We start from the raw sequence: 15,393 nt of genomic DNA, 5'->3' as shown, positions 1-15,393 counted from the left end.
ATTGTTAAAATTTCTTCTTAAATGCCCCAAAGGAGCAATTTGCTAGTTACCATAAATAAGGAAGTTGGAGTGGGTGGTGAACAGTCTGTTGGTTAGCTAGTCAACAAATGGATCTATAATTTGGTGCTGTGCAGGTTGGTTGTCTTAACAGGACTGAGTCCCTGGAAGAGCCAGCTACTCCTTGGATTTGTTGTTGCAGATCTTCTTCCCCTAATTGGTCAGATACAACCTCAGCTCCTGCTGTTTCTCCTAAATGTCACCCCCATAGAAGAAGCCAAGCGCCTAGGCTCTGGGAGATAGATTCTAAGCTTTCAGAGCAAATCCATCCATATTTCCCACCTTAATAGCCTGTCCCTTTGTACATGCAGTGATGTTACTGGTCCTCCAGAAAGCAATCTGCTTTTGAATGTGTTTTCTTAAGATTGTAAGTTTGTGCCAAATTGTTCCCACATTCATCTGCTATGTGCCTTTGTGAGCAAAGTAGTCAGAGCAGAGTCCTCTTTCCTCCTCACCTATAAAATTGAGTTTTTACCTTTTTTTTTCTTTTTTTTTCCTTTTCTGAGTTTATACTCTTAAACTGAAGTGCCTGGAGGCCCCAGCCTGCTGAGATGTGGAGGATTCATCAGTGTTAGGAAACACTGATAGAAAATATGAAATATGGAAAATCTCCTACTATTCCCTGAAAGTCAAGGCCTCATCTACCAGTAGTTTACACTTTATTTCTCTAGTAAAATGCAAAGCTCACGAGCATTCCAGTAGCTAGAGCTGATCTAGAACCCAGGAGCCAGGTCCGTGGTCCAGGTTAAGGCAAACAGGTCACAGTGGCTGGACAGTGAGGTCACAGAGAGGTTTGTTTGTCCCAGACTCCATGGGGGAGGGGCCTAGGAGGTAGAGGGGCCCCAGAGGTCCCCCAAGCCCAGGCAGGGGACATGGTGTGGGAAAGGCAGCCAGGACAGGGGCCAGGGAGCTGAGTACGGGGGGCCAAGGGGCCCGGAGAGATGAGGGCAGGAGCAGGGAGGGGACAGGCAGGATGGTGAGGAGAAGCCGGAGACAAAAGCTGCAAAAATTGACCGGGCTGTGCGGACGGGAGGAGGGGCTCAGGGTGAGGGGGTGGCAAGGCAAGGGAAGGGCAGGGAGATGATGGCAGCAAGAGATCTGGGGATGGGTTATGTCAAGGAACAAAGCAGATAGGGAGGATTGACCCAGGGACCTGGAGAGAGATGGGAGGATTTGACAGCACAGAGGTGGAGTCAGATGAGCCCTAACAGGAATTTATGAAAGACAGGTCAAGAGCAGGGAGAAAAAGAGGTGGGGCCCTCACAGGACCCCCCATACTTCCCCTTTCCCTCTGCAGGTGAAGCGGAGCTGTCCTTCTTGTGGCCCAGAGCCAGGGGGTGAAGAGAAGAAGGGAAGAGGGAATCCTATTTCTGTTCAGTTGTTTCCCCCAGAGCTGGTGAGTCTTCGGAGCTGAAGTATTGAGAATGAAGGACTGGGGGCCAGGCCACTAGGGGCTCCCAGTGACCTCTACTTCCTCCCTGCTGCCTCCAGGTGGAGCATATCATCTCATTCCTCCCAGTCAGAGATGTAGTCGCCCTAGGCCAGACCTGCCACTACTTCCATGAAGTGTGCGATGCTGAGGGAGTGTGGAGACGCATCTGCCGCAGGCTCAGTCCACGCCTTCGAGAGCAGGGTTCTGGGGTCCGGCCCTGGAAGAGAGCTGCCATTCTTAACTGTACACCTTCCCCAGCACCTCCCTCTCTCCTTGCTTCTGTCCTTTCTTATTCTGGGAAACCTCCTGCTTTGTAAAGTTGCCTGCTGACCTCTGCACTCCCTGTCAACCTCCCAGCCCTTTTCTCTGGAAGAAACTTATCAGATCCAAACATAGTCCATTGAGTTTCCTATAAGGCTCTTGGGCCACCCTCCAATATATGTGTCTTTCCCTCCCACCGCCCCCATTAGCATCCCTGCCAAGTCTCCATACACCAGCTCTTTAAATCTATTCCCCAAACCTGGAGTTTTCCTTTTCTAAACCAGGGATTCTGAACCTTGTCACCATTGACAGTTTGGGTGAAGTAATTCTTCATTGTGGGGCTCCTGTGCACTGTGGGGATGTTAGGGGCAGCTCTGGCCTCTACCCACTAGGTTCCAGTTGCAACTCCCCTAGTTGTACCAACCAATGTCTTCCAAGGGACAAAGTCACCCCTAGCTTGAGAACCATACTGTAAACCCCTGCCACTCCAGAGAGCCCCTATCCAATTACTTCTTTCACGCACAGGGAGATTAGGGGAGAAGACTGATCCAGAAAACAGATCCACAGCTGGGGGTGAGGGAAGGTTACTGGCCTTTCTTGGTCATTCCTTTTCACTTCTCTTTCTGCCTCATTTCTGTGGATTTGTTCTTATGTTCCCTTGATGATTCTGATGCAAGGTCAGACCAAAGAGGTGCTTATTTAAAAGCATGTGACTGACCCTGGGCTGAGGCGGGGAAGATACGGGGTATAATCTAAGCTTTCCAGGTCTCTTTTTGAAAGGAACCTGTTCCCCAGTCCTGGGGATGAGGAAAAGCTAAATATTAAGATGTCTGAGAAACTAGACCCATCCACATTGTGTCAGTGACACTCTTTAACCTTCTATGTACTTCCCTTCTCCAGACACGAAGGGCCTGTATTTTCAGGCATTTGGTGGCCGCCGTCGATGTCTCAGCAAGAGTGTGGCCCCCCTTCTAGCCCATGGCTACCGCCGTTTTTTGCCCACCAAGGATCACGTCTTCATTCTCGACTACGTGGGGACCCTCTTCTTCCTTAAAAACGCATTGGTCTCCTCCACCCTTGGCCAGATCCAGTGGAAGCGGGCCTGCCGCTATGTTGTATTATGTCGTGGAGCCAAGGATGTGAGTAGCAGAACTGTGGCAGCTAAGAACCCAACCCCTCCTCCAGGGCCCTGAGGCCCCAGTCCTAGGGTACCCTTGTTAGGACACTGACCCTTTCTTACCAGGAACCTGAAAACAAGTCTTTATTTCCCAAACCTGGATGCAAATACCTCTGCTCCCACCCCAGGATTCACTTGCTCCAGCCCCATCCCTTTCCCAGGCCATAGATCCCTCATCTATCTCCACAGTTTGCCTCAGACCCAAGATGTGACACAGTTTACCGTAAATACCTCTACGTCTTGGCCACTCGGGAGCAGCCAGGAGTGGTAGGCACAACCAGCAGTCGGGCCTGTGACTGCGTGGAGGTCTATCTGCAGTCCAGCGGGCAGCGGGTCTTCAAGATGACATTCCACCACTCCATGAGCTTCAAACAGATTGTGCTGGTTGGTCAGGAGACCCAACGGGCTCTATTGCTCCTCACAGGTATGGCCTGAAGCAATGGTTAGTAAATGTATCCTGCAGATTCTTCAAGACCTGCTGCAGGGGACAGGGATGAGGCCTCTCAGGATCCACATGCCACCTGTTCTGGTTCTCAATCCAAACAGCTTCACCTTTATCTCACTCCCAGTCTAGAACTCTGCATCCTATTTTATATGAATAAAGGGCCCTGCTGCCAAAAAAATAAAGTCCAGAAACCACTGCTCTAGTGAATGCCTAATTTTTAAAATTCTAATCTCCCCAACCTCCATGCCAGGGACCTCACTTTAATACACCAAGCTGTCCTCCACTTCCCAGTATTCTTTATGCTTGACCACACCCTCAAGTCTGAATTCTTGTGGATTTCTGAATGCCAGGCAGGGCCCTAAGTCCCCAGACTTCATTCTTCCTAACAAATTAGATTCTGCCATATCTAACGCTTAGGTTTTCTCCCCATCTCTCATGCTGAACTACTTCCTGATGTATTTTTGCAATTGGTGCCTGAGGGACTTGAGGCCTCTTCCTTTATTTTGTGTCTATTCTTTATATACATATATACACACACACATATATATATATATATATATATATATGTGTGTGTATATATGTATATATACACATATGTATATATATGTATGTGTGTGTGTGTGTGTATATATATATATATATATATATATATATAATGTATTTATGTTTATTTATTATTTTTTTATGTGGTGTTGAGGATCAAACCTAGCCCATGCTAGGCGAGCCTGTACCGCTGAGCCACAACCCCAACCCCATGTCTATCTTTTTTTCTCCAACCCCATTCTAGGGCAGTAAATGTTTCACCCTGCATGGCTTAAGGAGTCCATTGAGCATTGATTTGGATATTGATATGCCCCCTCCCCCACATAATTGTATGACTACCCTCATTCCCCAGAGGAAGGAAAGATCTACTCTTTGGTAGTGAATGAGACCCAGCTAGACCAGCCACGCTCCTACACAGTTCAGCTGGCCCTCAGGAAAGTGTCCCGTTGCCTGCCTCACCTGCGTGTGACCTGCATGGCTTCCAACCAGAGCAGTACCCTCTACATCACGGGTAAGAAGCATCTCACTTTCTTTCAAGATCCCAACCTTTAATAGCCCTTCCAAATGCTGACACCCCTAACCCTTATTCCAGCTCTGTGACATAAACCCCTTAGGGCATCCTAGTGAAAAGATATGTCTAGGTTCCTAGGCATCAGAGCTGATGCATTTCTAGTGGGTATGAGACTCCCTGGATCTTGCAGTTTTCATCCCAGGTGGGGGCTTATCCCTAGGAAATGGGTGCCCAAAGCTGCTGAGCTGAGGGCTCCCAACCCCCCAGACCAGGGGGGAGTGTATTTTGAGGTGCATACCCCAGGGGTGTATCGTGATCTCTTTGGGACCCTTCAAGCCTTTGACCCCTTGGACCAGCAGATGCCACTCGCTCTCTCACTGCCTGCCAAGGTAGGATCTGGAGGGATGGGGCAGACCAGAGGGATGGGGCTTTAGGGATTGGAAGACACCAAGGGCCTGAAATATGGACAGAAATTAAATGATTGATCAGAGAGGGGAGGGGACTCAAGGAGTGGGGTAACATAGAGGGCAAGGCCAAAAGAGATGAGCTTGGGGGATGGCAGGTTAGCAGTTGAGTTCATGGTTCCTCTGGAGGGAGCCCAAGGCCCACCTGCTCTTTTTCTCTTATATCCTAGATCCTATTCTGTGCTCTTGGCTACAATCACCTTGGCCTGGTGGATGAATTTGGCCGAATCTTTATGCAGGGAAATAACAGATATGGGCAATTGGGAACAGGGGACAAAATGGATCGAGGGGAACCCACACAGGTAAGATCGTTCCCCAGTAATTTTCATGCCAACCCTCTTCCCTCTGATTCCCTAACCCCTGCATCTATCCACTTCTCCAATTTCCACAGAATTCACTTTCTCCTCCCCAGGAAAGTTAAGCCAATCATTAGAGTAATGTCTGTGATATTGTTGTGTAAGCTTAACCAGGGTTGGTACTAGGATGTCCATTCTGTGTGGTGCATGCTGTCACTGTAATGGGAATTTGGTGAAGGTGTGGGCTGGGGGACCTGGGTGGGCTAGGGTAACTAGAAGAAGTGAAATGCCAGCAGGGTCTTGTGGATTAGATAGGATTCAGGTGGGGATAGGGAAAAGTAGTTTTTGTTCTGAGGATGGGGACAGGGTTGAAGCTTGCACATACCTGAGACCGTTGAAAGACTGGCCTGATTAAAGGGAGGGTATGTTGGAAATCAGTGAGAATATGAGGTGGTATCAGTATAGTTGCAAGCCTGGTAGACATGGGAAAGAATCATCGCAGGTTCTGGAACAGAAGGTGGCTACCAAGGGGTGGCCAAATTGGTCAGCTGACCATAGTGCAATGGAGCACCAGAGCAGGCAGCCTCCCAGGAAGCTGGTAAGGGAAAGCAGTGCCTGAGACAAGGATCTGGGCTGGCTGGTACGTGGCAGTGAAAATGAAAAGGAATGGGTGGGTATAGGAGATGTTTTAGAAGAAATAAACAGGCCCTTGAAACTGATTACTGCTTTGAGGAAAGAGTGTGAATTTAGCCTTTTTTCTGTGAGAGGAAAGCATTAAGTTGGAAATATCTAGCTGGCTATAAGATTCCACATTGAAACAAGGTTGAAATGACAAAAGCAAATGTGGGCAGTAATCACAATAATAGGCAGGGAAATGAAGAAAAGAACAGGAGGCATGCCCCTCTAATGCCACACCCCAAAAGTCATGAGAGCAGAAAGTTTCTTTTCAAATGAAGTACATGAGAAGGGTGGTAATGGTCACAGTGTGGCAATATAGGAACACATTTACTGACATGGAAAGATGGTTGTTCCATATTTTTAGGTAGAAAAAAAACCTGAAGAGTTGGGTGTGGTGACACATACCTGTAATACCATGAGGCTAAGGCAGGAGGATAACAAGCTCAAGGATAGCAGGGAAAATTCAGTGAGACCCTGTCTCAAAATAGAAAGGGCTGGAGATATAGCTCAGTGGTAAAGCACTTATCTAGCATGTGTAGGCCCTGGTTTCAATCCCCAGTGCCACAAAACATATAAAATAAAATCTTTATGATACTGATTATATAGTACAATCCCATTTTTGTTCAAAAATATGCAATTTATGTGTGTTTGTTCAGTCAGAAATGAAGAATATTCAGCAGATACTAATAGTTGGTAGTGGGATTTCCAGTGATTTTAAATTTTTGCTTGCCAATACATTGTCATTTTTCCTTTAGTGACCCTAAATTACTTACTCGTGTCTTTGGAATTAAAGTTCTGATAGTATCAGGAGAAAGAACATATGAGAAGTCCTGAGATTTAGCAGCTGGGAGACTAAATGCCTTTGGAAAGAACATGTCAGTAGAGTCATAGGGAGAGAAGCCAGATCAAAAGGAGGTTCAGGAAAGACTAGCCATGGTATGGAACAGGAACGGTCAACCTCAGACTGGTCACATAACCAATTCTGTATCAGAGGGGGGGTGGGGTGGGTGATGCAACAGAAATCAGGTGGTCTTTTTTCAAAATAGTGTGGCCACTTTTGAAGATAATGATGGGACAAATTGAAAATGCTAGAGACCAGGAGGGATAGTAGAAGGAATGTCTCCTTGGGGCTAATATGGAATTGCCCAGGGAGGGAGAAGAGGCTTCAACTCTGAAAGAGGAAGGCTAGTCCCTGATGAGGCTACAAGGCTGGATGGCACAGACCTGCGGCCTGAAAATGAGGGAGTAGAGCCTCAGACAAGAGCTTTTTTTCTAGGGAGCAAAGATGAGGTACCCGCAGAAGTACCAGACACCCCATATGGTTAGATTGTTGGAGGCTTACAGGGGTACCAAGAAGAGACAGATTACTGCTATTCTGCGTTTGGCAGTGCAGACCTCTTGGAGGAGGAGAGCAGACTCCCATTTCTTCCCTCCCTTAATTACATTCATCCCTGAGCCTCCTAGTTGACCTTCTCTGATCTGGGCTCCCCAGCTCCCTGAGGTTCCCCCATCAAGGACCCTGGCCATGTGTCTTTAGGTACATTATCTGCAATGCCCCATTGCCCTGTGGTGCGGCCTCAACCATTCCCTGGTGCTGAGCCAGGGCTCGGACTTCAGCAAGGAACTTCTGGGCTGCGGCTGTGGGGCTGGAGGCCGCCTCCCCGGCTGGCCTAAGGGGAGTGCCTCCTTCGTCAAGCTCCACGTCAAGGTCAGAGCAGAGTGAGGCAACGGGCAACCAGCGGGGGCAAGAGTAATAGAGCCAGGTAGCCCATAGGACTATAGCTGGGACCCCTACAGGGACCCAGTGGTCCCATTTCCTCAGCACCTTCCAACTCCCTTTCCAGCCACTCCATGGCTCTCTCCCTTAGCAGACCCTGCTGGCATTGTCCAACCTTGCATACCTTGGCAGAGAGCCAGCTGTAGCTCACTTGCTGGCTCAGGGCTGGTCTGAGAGGGTGAATATAACAGTGGATTAGCACAGCTTTCTAGGAGCCAGGAGCATAACCCACACCCCTTCTTTCCTCCTAGGTTCCTTTGTGTGCCTGTTCCCTCTGCTCCACCAGAGAGTGCCTCTACATGCTGTCTAGCCATGACATCGAGCACTACCCTGCCTATAGAGACCTGCCAGCCAGCAGGGTGGTGGGGAGCCCTGAACCCAGCCTGGGGACTGGAGGCCCCCAGGACCCTGGGGGGGCAGCCCGGGCCTGTGAGGAGTACCTCAGCCAGATCCACAGTTGCCCCACCTTACAGGACCGCATGGAGAAGATGAAGGAGATCGTGGGCTGGATGCCCTTGATGGCCGCACAGAAGGATTTCTTCTGGGAGGCCCTAGACATGCTGCAGAGAGCTGCTGGTGGTGTTGGCCCAGGCCCATCAACCCCTGAGAGCTAATTCCCCTCTCCCAACTTCACCCCTGGAGGGAGTCTGGCCCTGGGCCAGGGGCTAAGGAGAGATGGAGTGGTGGCAGTGAACACTGTGTGCATGTGGGGATGGGTCAAAGGGGGTAGGGCAGGGAACTCTTTTGTAAAATGTTCAGGGGGCTGCCCAGGAGGGGCCTCCAGTCTGACTATCATGGACAAGAGATTTGATGGACAAATAGAATAAAAGGCTGAAGCAAGGCCCCCGTTTGGAACCCTGGAGCCTGGGGGGGATTGGGCAGAGGATGGGGACAGTGCCTACCCAGTGGATAAAGGAGGGCAGGAGCAGCTCAAGCTCTGTTGCTTAAGAGCTGATGGCACCTGAGTCCTCGGCTTTATTCCCAAGACTTCACCAGGTCTTTTTGACTTTGAAGCTCTGGCCCCACTTTCAGGAACAACTCAGTCAACATACACTGCTTAGTCCCCCAGTTTGGATCCTCTCTACAGGTGTTTTCTCCATCCTTAGGGGCCACTTCTGACTCTGTAAAGCTCCCTTACCCCCATGGCCCTAGTTCCAGGGAAGTCAGTCCCCTCCTCTCTCCCTCCTGTTTTATTCCCAGGCCTGGTCTCCTGTATCCTTTCTTTGCCTTACTTACTACTCTTTCCCTTCTTTCCTTAGTAAGAGGGACACTCCATGCCTCCAACTCTCTTGTACCTCAGTTATTTGAAGAGAGAATGGGTGTGCAGAATTCTTCCTCCCTGGCCTGTCAGGTTCAGAGATAGAGGGAAGGCCATAGAAATGTGTGGTAGAAAGCTGGCTAGGGCTAAGGGTGGTCAAGAGGCTAGAGAAATTATTTGGGTGGAAGACACAGGAAGAACTCATCTGGGTTCTGAGGAAGGCAAGGGTGTGTGATGGGGAAGTATGGAACAGAGCCCCAGGAAGGTCCAGAGCTGTGCTTACAAGGTTCTCGGACACGGGACAGAGTGGGGTTCCAGATGACATTACTTCATGCATGGATGATGATTCCCTCTGCCCCTCATTGCTCCACCTCCTCCTTAGGTCATGATGTGTATTAGACCTAGAGAGGCCCCAGGACTCACCACTGTCCCAGCTGTCTCCCTGTCCCGCCTTCCTGCCGCCCGCCCTGCTGGCCAGTCCCCACGCCCACACACCCGGTGCTGCCTCATCTGGCACTGATTATCCTGCTGCCGCCGCCGCTGCTGCTGTTGCTGCTTCTTCTGCTGCTGAACTCAGCTGCTGCCTCCGGCTGAGGACCCCAGCACACTCCCCCCACCATGCTGTCTGCTGCCCCAGCCTCCCTTCTGGGGCCCCTCCTTACGGCCTGGGCCCTGCTGCCCTTCTTGCCTCTTGCCCAGGGCCAGACCCCCAACTACACCAGGTAGGTCTCGGCATCTTCCAGATGGCTGGATTGAGCTTCAAAACCCTGACTCCTCTGGGGGTGCGGAGGCACGGTAATGCCTGTGAGTCTTTTGGGTTCTTCTGCTAACAGCCCCCCAGGTTTCCCACCACCACCACCCTATGCCTAAGTCCTCCCCCTCTGCTGCAGGAGCAGTCTTCCACTCCTTCACCCTCCTAAGTCTCCCCCACCAGCCAGACCCATGGCCCCCCATGAAGCTTGAAGTCAGAGCCAAGACCCCAACTTGCCTGGTAGCTGACATCTGGATTCCAGAAAGGAATCAGATTGTGGGGGGTTGAGGGGGTAATGAGCAGAGACTTGGGTGTCAGATACTTCTAGCCAGCAGAACAGGAGCAGGGCAAAGGTGGGAGCCCAGGGAGCCTGGACTCCAGGTCCAACTGGAGGGCCTTTGCCTGCTGCCACTCCCGGCATCTCTCCGCCCCCTCCCCCCTACAGCCTCGTGGCTTGTCCACATCTGGAAGTAGTTAGGCGGCTCCTGTCCCGGATTGCCAGGCAGGGTAAGGGGGGAGAGTAGTGAGGAAGGGAGGCTGAGAAGGATTCCGGGAATTCCTGTTGGGGTGGGGGTGGGGCCTCTGGGGGGTTGGAGGGGATGGTCCAGTTGCTGTTCCCACTTTTTTCTCATGTCTGCAGGAATCAGGAGTAGCAAGTCAGCCTGCTGAGGCTTCCTCAGGGTCCCTTTGGCCTCCCTCATCACCCATCCTCCCATCATTAACCCATCCCTATCTCAACTACTTCCCACTCCTGACACCTCTTCTGTTCTCCAGACCTGTGTTCCTGTGTGGAGGGGATGTGACTGGGGAGTCGGGTTACGTGGCAAGTGAGGGCTTTCCCAACCTCTACCCCGCCAATAAGGAGTGCATCTGGACAATAACGGTGAGAAAGCCCTTCTGATCACTGTCCCTTTCTCAAAGTCTCCCAGACAAGGAGTGCCCCCTGCCAAGCACCACCTTCCAAGCGCTGCTCCCCTCTGCTCAATGAGGGCATCTAGTCCTTACAATAACAAGTGCCCTGCACTTTATACTTTATTTATTTTAGTTGTAGATAAACAACATGCCGCCTTTTTTTTTTTAATGTGGTGCTAAGGATCAAACCCAGTTCCTCACATGTGCTAGACAAGCGCTCTGCCTCTGAGCTACAGCCCCAGCCCCTGCACTTTAATTCTTAATTCATATCTCGAATCCTGATTCCCTACTCCCAACTTCCTTTCTGTCTATGCTAATATCTCCTGAGACCATAGGCTGTTGCAGAGCCCAGACCCTTTGCTCTGCACCTGAATGAGGTCCCTTCTAGTCCAGGCCATTTCAGTAGAAAATGCTTGTGGAAGGGGAGATGCCCTCTGTCAGGGTTGTGTGTAGTCTGACTCTGTGGGTCCCCTGCCTCCGGCGCCACCATCAGGTCCCTGAGGGCCAGACTGTGTCTCTCTCCTTCCGAGTCTTCGACCTGGAGCTGCACCCCTCCTGCCGTTATGATGCTCTGGAGGTCTTTGCTGGATCTGGAACCTCTGGCCAGCGGCTTGGACGCTTCTGCGGAACCTTCAGGCCAGCGCCCCTAGTCGCCCCCGGCAACCAGGTCACCCTGAGGATGACAGCCGACGAGGGCACAGGAGGACGAGGCTTCCTGCTCTGGTACAGCGGGCGGGCCACCTCAGGCACCGGTGAGCCTCCCTCACCTCCGCCTCCCCCTCCTGGCCCCGCCCCGTGCAGGTCCCGCCCCAGCCCTAACCTCAACCCCCAGAGGACCCTGCGCCTTGAGCCTAGGGCCACCAGTACTCTCTTGCCCTTTCTCCTCACTAACCGCCCCTTCAGTCCCTCCTCCCGGTCTTCTCTCCCCCTCCCGCTCCCACCCACCCCTCTTCCAGGCCCCCCCCCAGGCTCGAGGCGGAAATGGGTCATGGACCCGCGGGTGGAATGGGCGGCCTGGGGTTACTGGGACGGTGAGTAACTGCCCGCCCCCGTCCGCAATCGGGCTCCTTCAGACGGGCGCGAGGGGGCATCCCAGGGCTGGGGGACTAGGTTCCCCCGACCTGGAGTTCCCTACACCCAGCCCTGGGCTCCCGATTGCGGTCCCATCACCCCCTCCTGGCAGCAGAAATTCCCTGGAAATGTTTCAGGCAGGGACCTCCCAAAAGAGGCCAAGTAGAGGGCACCCTCAAAGCGTGGGGGCTCTCCAGCCTGCAGAGGGGACTCTTCTGCCGGGTCGGGGAGATGGGATCTCCCAGGGGAAGAGGCACGGTGTGGCAGTGGGTAGGGGAGGGGCAAGAAGGGAGCACATCCAGCCAGTTCCTGCCCGCCTCCAGGGCCCTGTGGCCCAAGACTGTCCTGCTCCTCCCAGCCCCTCTCTGCTAACCTCCCCCCCTCTCCTGCCCTGATTCTTGTCCACTCATCCTGAGACCCAGACATCCGAGTTGCCTGCCAGCTCCCAGCCTAGAGCTCTCTTGGAGCTGACTGAGGGTTTCCACCGCCCCCCACCCCCGCCCCTCTCTCCCCTCCCCAGAGCACCAGTTTTGTGGGGGGCGGATGGAGAAGGAACAGGGAACCTTGACCACGCCCAACTGGCCAGAGTCTGATTACCCCCCGGGCATCAGCTGTTCCTGGCACATCATCGCACCCCCAGACCAGGTACTGCATCCTAGTCCCAGCTGCCCAAGGGGACCCAGGCAGCATCCTCCAGCTGTGAAGATTTATTTAACATTCTGTGTCTGGAGCCCCAAACTGGGGATCAAAACCAGACCCAGACCCTGCTTGCATTCAAACAAAAGCTAAAATTACAAACTGTGACAAGTCTTAGGAGAGCTAGGTACAAGGTGCTAGCAAACTGTGTAGTGCTACGCAGGTGGAAGTCTCTCCCTAGTGAGCAGGTGATGGACACCCCTGCAGAGTACCGTGGGAGTGGAGTGCATGACCTTCCGAGCAGGAGCAGCAGTGAGAATGCCTTAAGGAGGGGCTCAGAGGGCTGCAGGGAGTGGACAAGACTCCAGCAAGCACCTGGGAGGCACCAGGAGCAGTCCCCCAGCGCAGCCTTCACTCCACCAGGTGATCACGCTGACCTTCGGGAAGTTTGACCTGGAGCCAGACACCTACTGCCGCTATGACTCGGTCAGCGTGTTCAACGGAGCAGTGAACGATGATGCCAAGAGGCTGGGAAAGTTCTGCGGGGACACATCCCCTGGGTGAGGGGGCAGAACCTGGGTGGGCGGTGGCCAGGGCATCTTCACTTCACTGGGTGAGAGTCGCTTCTCTGGGTGAGTCAGCTCGGCTTGGCCAGGGCTTTGAGGGATGGAACTCGGCTGAGGGGTGGGAACAGCTCCTGGGCTCCAAACCAGAGCAAAGAACAAGTAGTGGACAAGGAGGAGGCTTGGTCTGGGGTTTGTGGATCCAGAGACTTAGGAGATGAATGGGGATTCTGTGAAGTCGGGAAACTAATGCAGACAACTGAGGAGCAGAGATCAAAAGGCCACCAGACTGGGAGGGAGAGGGGTGCACAGCCTGCTCTAATACCTCCTGATGGCCCACTGCCCGCAGCCCCATCTCCTCAGAAGGTAATGAGCTTCTGGTCCAGTTCGTCTCAGATCTCAGTGTCACCGCCGACGGCTTCTCAGCCTCCTACAGGACGGTGCCACGAGGCACTGCTGAAAAGGGGCCAGACCTAAACCCAGGGAAGGACACCAGGCCAGGTCCACCATCTCTAGGCCCTGGCCCAAAACCTGGAGCTAGGCCCAAAGTCAAGCCACCCACCAAGCCCAAACTCCAGCCTGGGGAGAAGCCAGAGGTCTCACCTGAAGCCCAGGCAACTCCACTGGGCCCTGGTGAGTCTAGGAAGGGTGAAGAAGAGGATGTGAACTGAACAGAACTGTTTCAAAAAGTTCTTCCTTAGCCGACCTATGACATACGTCTGTAATCCTGACTAATCCCAGCGACTAATGAGGATGAGGCAGGAGGAATGCCAAGTTCCAGGCCAGCCTTGACAATTTAGTGAGACCCTGTCTCAAAAATAAAAAGGGCTGGGGATGTAGCACCCCTAGGGTCAATCCCCATTACCAGCTGGAGGAGGGGGTAGTTCTTCCTTGGCTTGTTTATTCAGCACTCACTAGAGCCTCCTTCCTGCCAATGGCTGGTATTGGGTGCTGGGAACCAAAGGTGAAGAGAGTTCTGAAGGGGTTCAAACCTATGGTACTGTTATGGGGAAAAGTGGTCCTTCCATACTTGCTGGGTAGGTCACCTTCCACAAACAGTACCCCTCCCTCCTAGATACACCCAGTGTCCCTTGCCCAAAGCAATGCCGGAGGACAGGCACACTGCAGAGCAACTTCTGTGCAAGTGATCTTGGTAAGAAGACCCATCTCCCTCCCCTGCCCTTCCAGCTCCTCTAACTATAGTCCCCTTCTGGTTTCACACCTGCCCTGGCCTCCTGTCTTCTCATCTCTCCCATTCTCCCACAGTGGTGACTGCAACAGTGAAGTCCATGGTTCGGGGCCCAGGAGAGGGTCTCACTGTCACTGTCAGTCTTATTGGTGCTTATAAAACTGGAGGACTGGACCTGCCCTCTCCGCCCACTGACACCCCCCTGAAGTTTTACGTGCCCTGCAGGCCATGCCCCCTCATGAAGAAAGGTAACAGAGATGGGAATGGAAAAGGAGGCACTTAGCCACATTAAAATGATAGGCATGGCATCTTGAGAATACACCCTGACAAGGTACCAGCAATGTGAGTTCTCAATCCCACCCTTCCTCCCCCAGGACTCAATTATCTGATTATGGGCCAAGTGGATGAGAATAGAGGACCCATCATTCCTTCAGACAGCTTCGTGGTTCAACACCGGCCCAGCCAGGACCAGATCCTCACCAACCTCAGCAAGAGAAAGTGTTCTTCCCAACCTAGGCAAGCTGCAGAGTCTCAGGCCTGAGAGCCAGGCCAGCTGCAGCCCCAGGCTCATGTGCTGTCTTTCTTATCCAAATAAATGTTTCTCAACTGAGGAAGGTATTGTATGTCCGTTTCTAACACTTAGGGGCTCACCTTGGAGATTTCATTCATTCTTTCCACAAGTTTTTACTGTATAATCTTTTAGGAATGAGCCAGGCTCGCTGGGGATGTGGCTCAATGGTAGATGCTTGCTTCCTTGGGGTTCAATCCCCAGCACACACATACACACACGCACACAAAGAAAGAACTATAGTTGGGTGGCACAAGACTTTAGTCCCAGCTATAGGGGAGGCTGAAGCCAGAGGATCACAAATTAGAGACCAGCCTGGGCAACTCAGTGAAATCCTATCTCAAAATAAAAAGGCTGAGGATGTACTTTAGTGGTAAGATGCCCCTGAGTTCCATCTCCAGCACCACAAAAATAAAAAGGGCTAGGAGGAAAAAAAGCCTGAGCATGTAGCTCAGAGGTAGAGCACCCTGGGTTCAATCACAATGTGGGGGTGAGGGGGTATGGGGAATAAGTCCTATCACTCCTTTGCTCAAAACTCTCTTGATGGTCCTCAGGATAAAATGCAAATTACTATCCTAAGTTCTAAGTTTCTTGGTATTCTGCATCCTCTTTTCCACCTTATCTCATCTCTTCTGTCTCCCTTATGCCTTAGGGTTCCTTGCCTATTTATTTTTTTTCAGTACTGGGGATTTAACTCAGGGGAGCTTTACCACTGGGCTCCATCTCCCAGCCTTTTTATTTTTAGACAGGGTCTCACTAAGTTGCTGAGGTCGGCCTTTAACTTGCAATTCTCCTGTCTCAGCC

General features: G+C 52.1%; 2 protein-coding genes across 3 annotated transcripts; both read left to right on the top strand.

Annotated features, from left to right (window-relative positions):
- The first annotated feature begins 1,015 nt into the window (after positions 1-1,015).
- On the top strand, positions 1,016-8,822 carry Fbxo24 (F-box protein 24). Its single transcript, XM_077106098.1, has 10 exons — positions 1,016-1,102; positions 1,355-1,453; positions 1,549-1,732; positions 2,651-2,889; positions 3,117-3,351; positions 4,268-4,426; positions 4,694-4,815; positions 5,061-5,192; positions 7,402-7,572; positions 7,893-8,822. Exons 1-10 carry the CDS (start codon positions 1,031-1,033, stop codon positions 8,253-8,255), a joined length of 1,776 nt encoding a protein of 591 aa, XP_076962213.1. The 5' UTR covers positions 1,016-1,030; the 3' UTR covers positions 8,256-8,822.
- A 140-nt stretch (positions 8,823-8,962) lies between these two features.
- Positions 8,963-14,631, top strand: Pcolce (procollagen C-endopeptidase enhancer). 2 transcript variants are annotated; one of them, XM_077106094.1, is made up of 10 exons: positions 8,963-9,621; positions 10,425-10,533; positions 11,056-11,314; positions 11,519-11,593; positions 12,154-12,278; positions 12,693-12,829; positions 13,182-13,465; positions 13,908-13,985; positions 14,099-14,269; positions 14,396-14,631. In XM_077106094.1, the coding sequence occupies exons 1-10, from the start codon at positions 9,518-9,520 to the stop codon at positions 14,560-14,562; spliced, it is 1,509 nt and encodes a 502-aa protein (XP_076962209.1). In that variant the 5' UTR covers positions 8,963-9,517; the 3' UTR covers positions 14,563-14,631. The 2 variants fall into 2 exon arrangements, with proteins under 2 accessions (XP_076962209.1, XP_076962210.1); XM_077106095.1 differs by lacking the exon at positions 11,519-11,593 and having other exon boundaries at positions 9,137-9,621.
- Positions 14,632-15,393: the final 762 nt, after the last annotated feature.

The sequence above is a fragment of the Callospermophilus lateralis genome, chromosome 19, assembly GCF_048772815.1.
Source record: "Callospermophilus lateralis isolate mCalLat2 chromosome 19, mCalLat2.hap1, whole genome shotgun sequence".
Lineage (NCBI taxonomy): Eukaryota > Metazoa > Chordata > Mammalia > Rodentia > Sciuridae > Callospermophilus > Callospermophilus lateralis.
This window is presented reverse-complemented; position numbering and strand designations above follow the sequence as displayed.

Bases quoted from the DNA above. Each gene is read 5' to 3' on its own strand.
- Fbxo24 (XM_077106098.1), top strand. From the start codon at position 1,031: ATGGTGAGGAGAAGCCGGAGACAAAAGCTGCAAAAATTGACCGGGCTG. The intron at 1,454-1,548 runs GTGAGTCTTCGG...TGCTGCCTCCAG, and splicing joins AGTTGTTTCCCCCAGAGCTG to GTGGAGCATATCATCTCATT. The intron at 4,427-4,693 runs GTAAGAAGCATC...CCAACCCCCCAG, and splicing joins CAGTACCCTCTACATCACGG to ACCAGGGGGGAGTGTATTTT.
- Pcolce (XM_077106094.1), top strand. From the start codon at position 9,518: ATGCTGTCTGCTGCCCCAGCCTCCCTTCTGGGGCCCCTCCTTACGGCC. The intron at 9,622-10,424 runs GTAGGTCTCGGC...TCTGTTCTCCAG, and splicing joins CAGACCCCCAACTACACCAG to ACCTGTGTTCCTGTGTGGAG. The intron at 13,986-14,098 runs GTAAGAAGACCC...ATTCTCCCACAG, and splicing joins CTTCTGTGCAAGTGATCTTG to TGGTGACTGCAACAGTGAAG.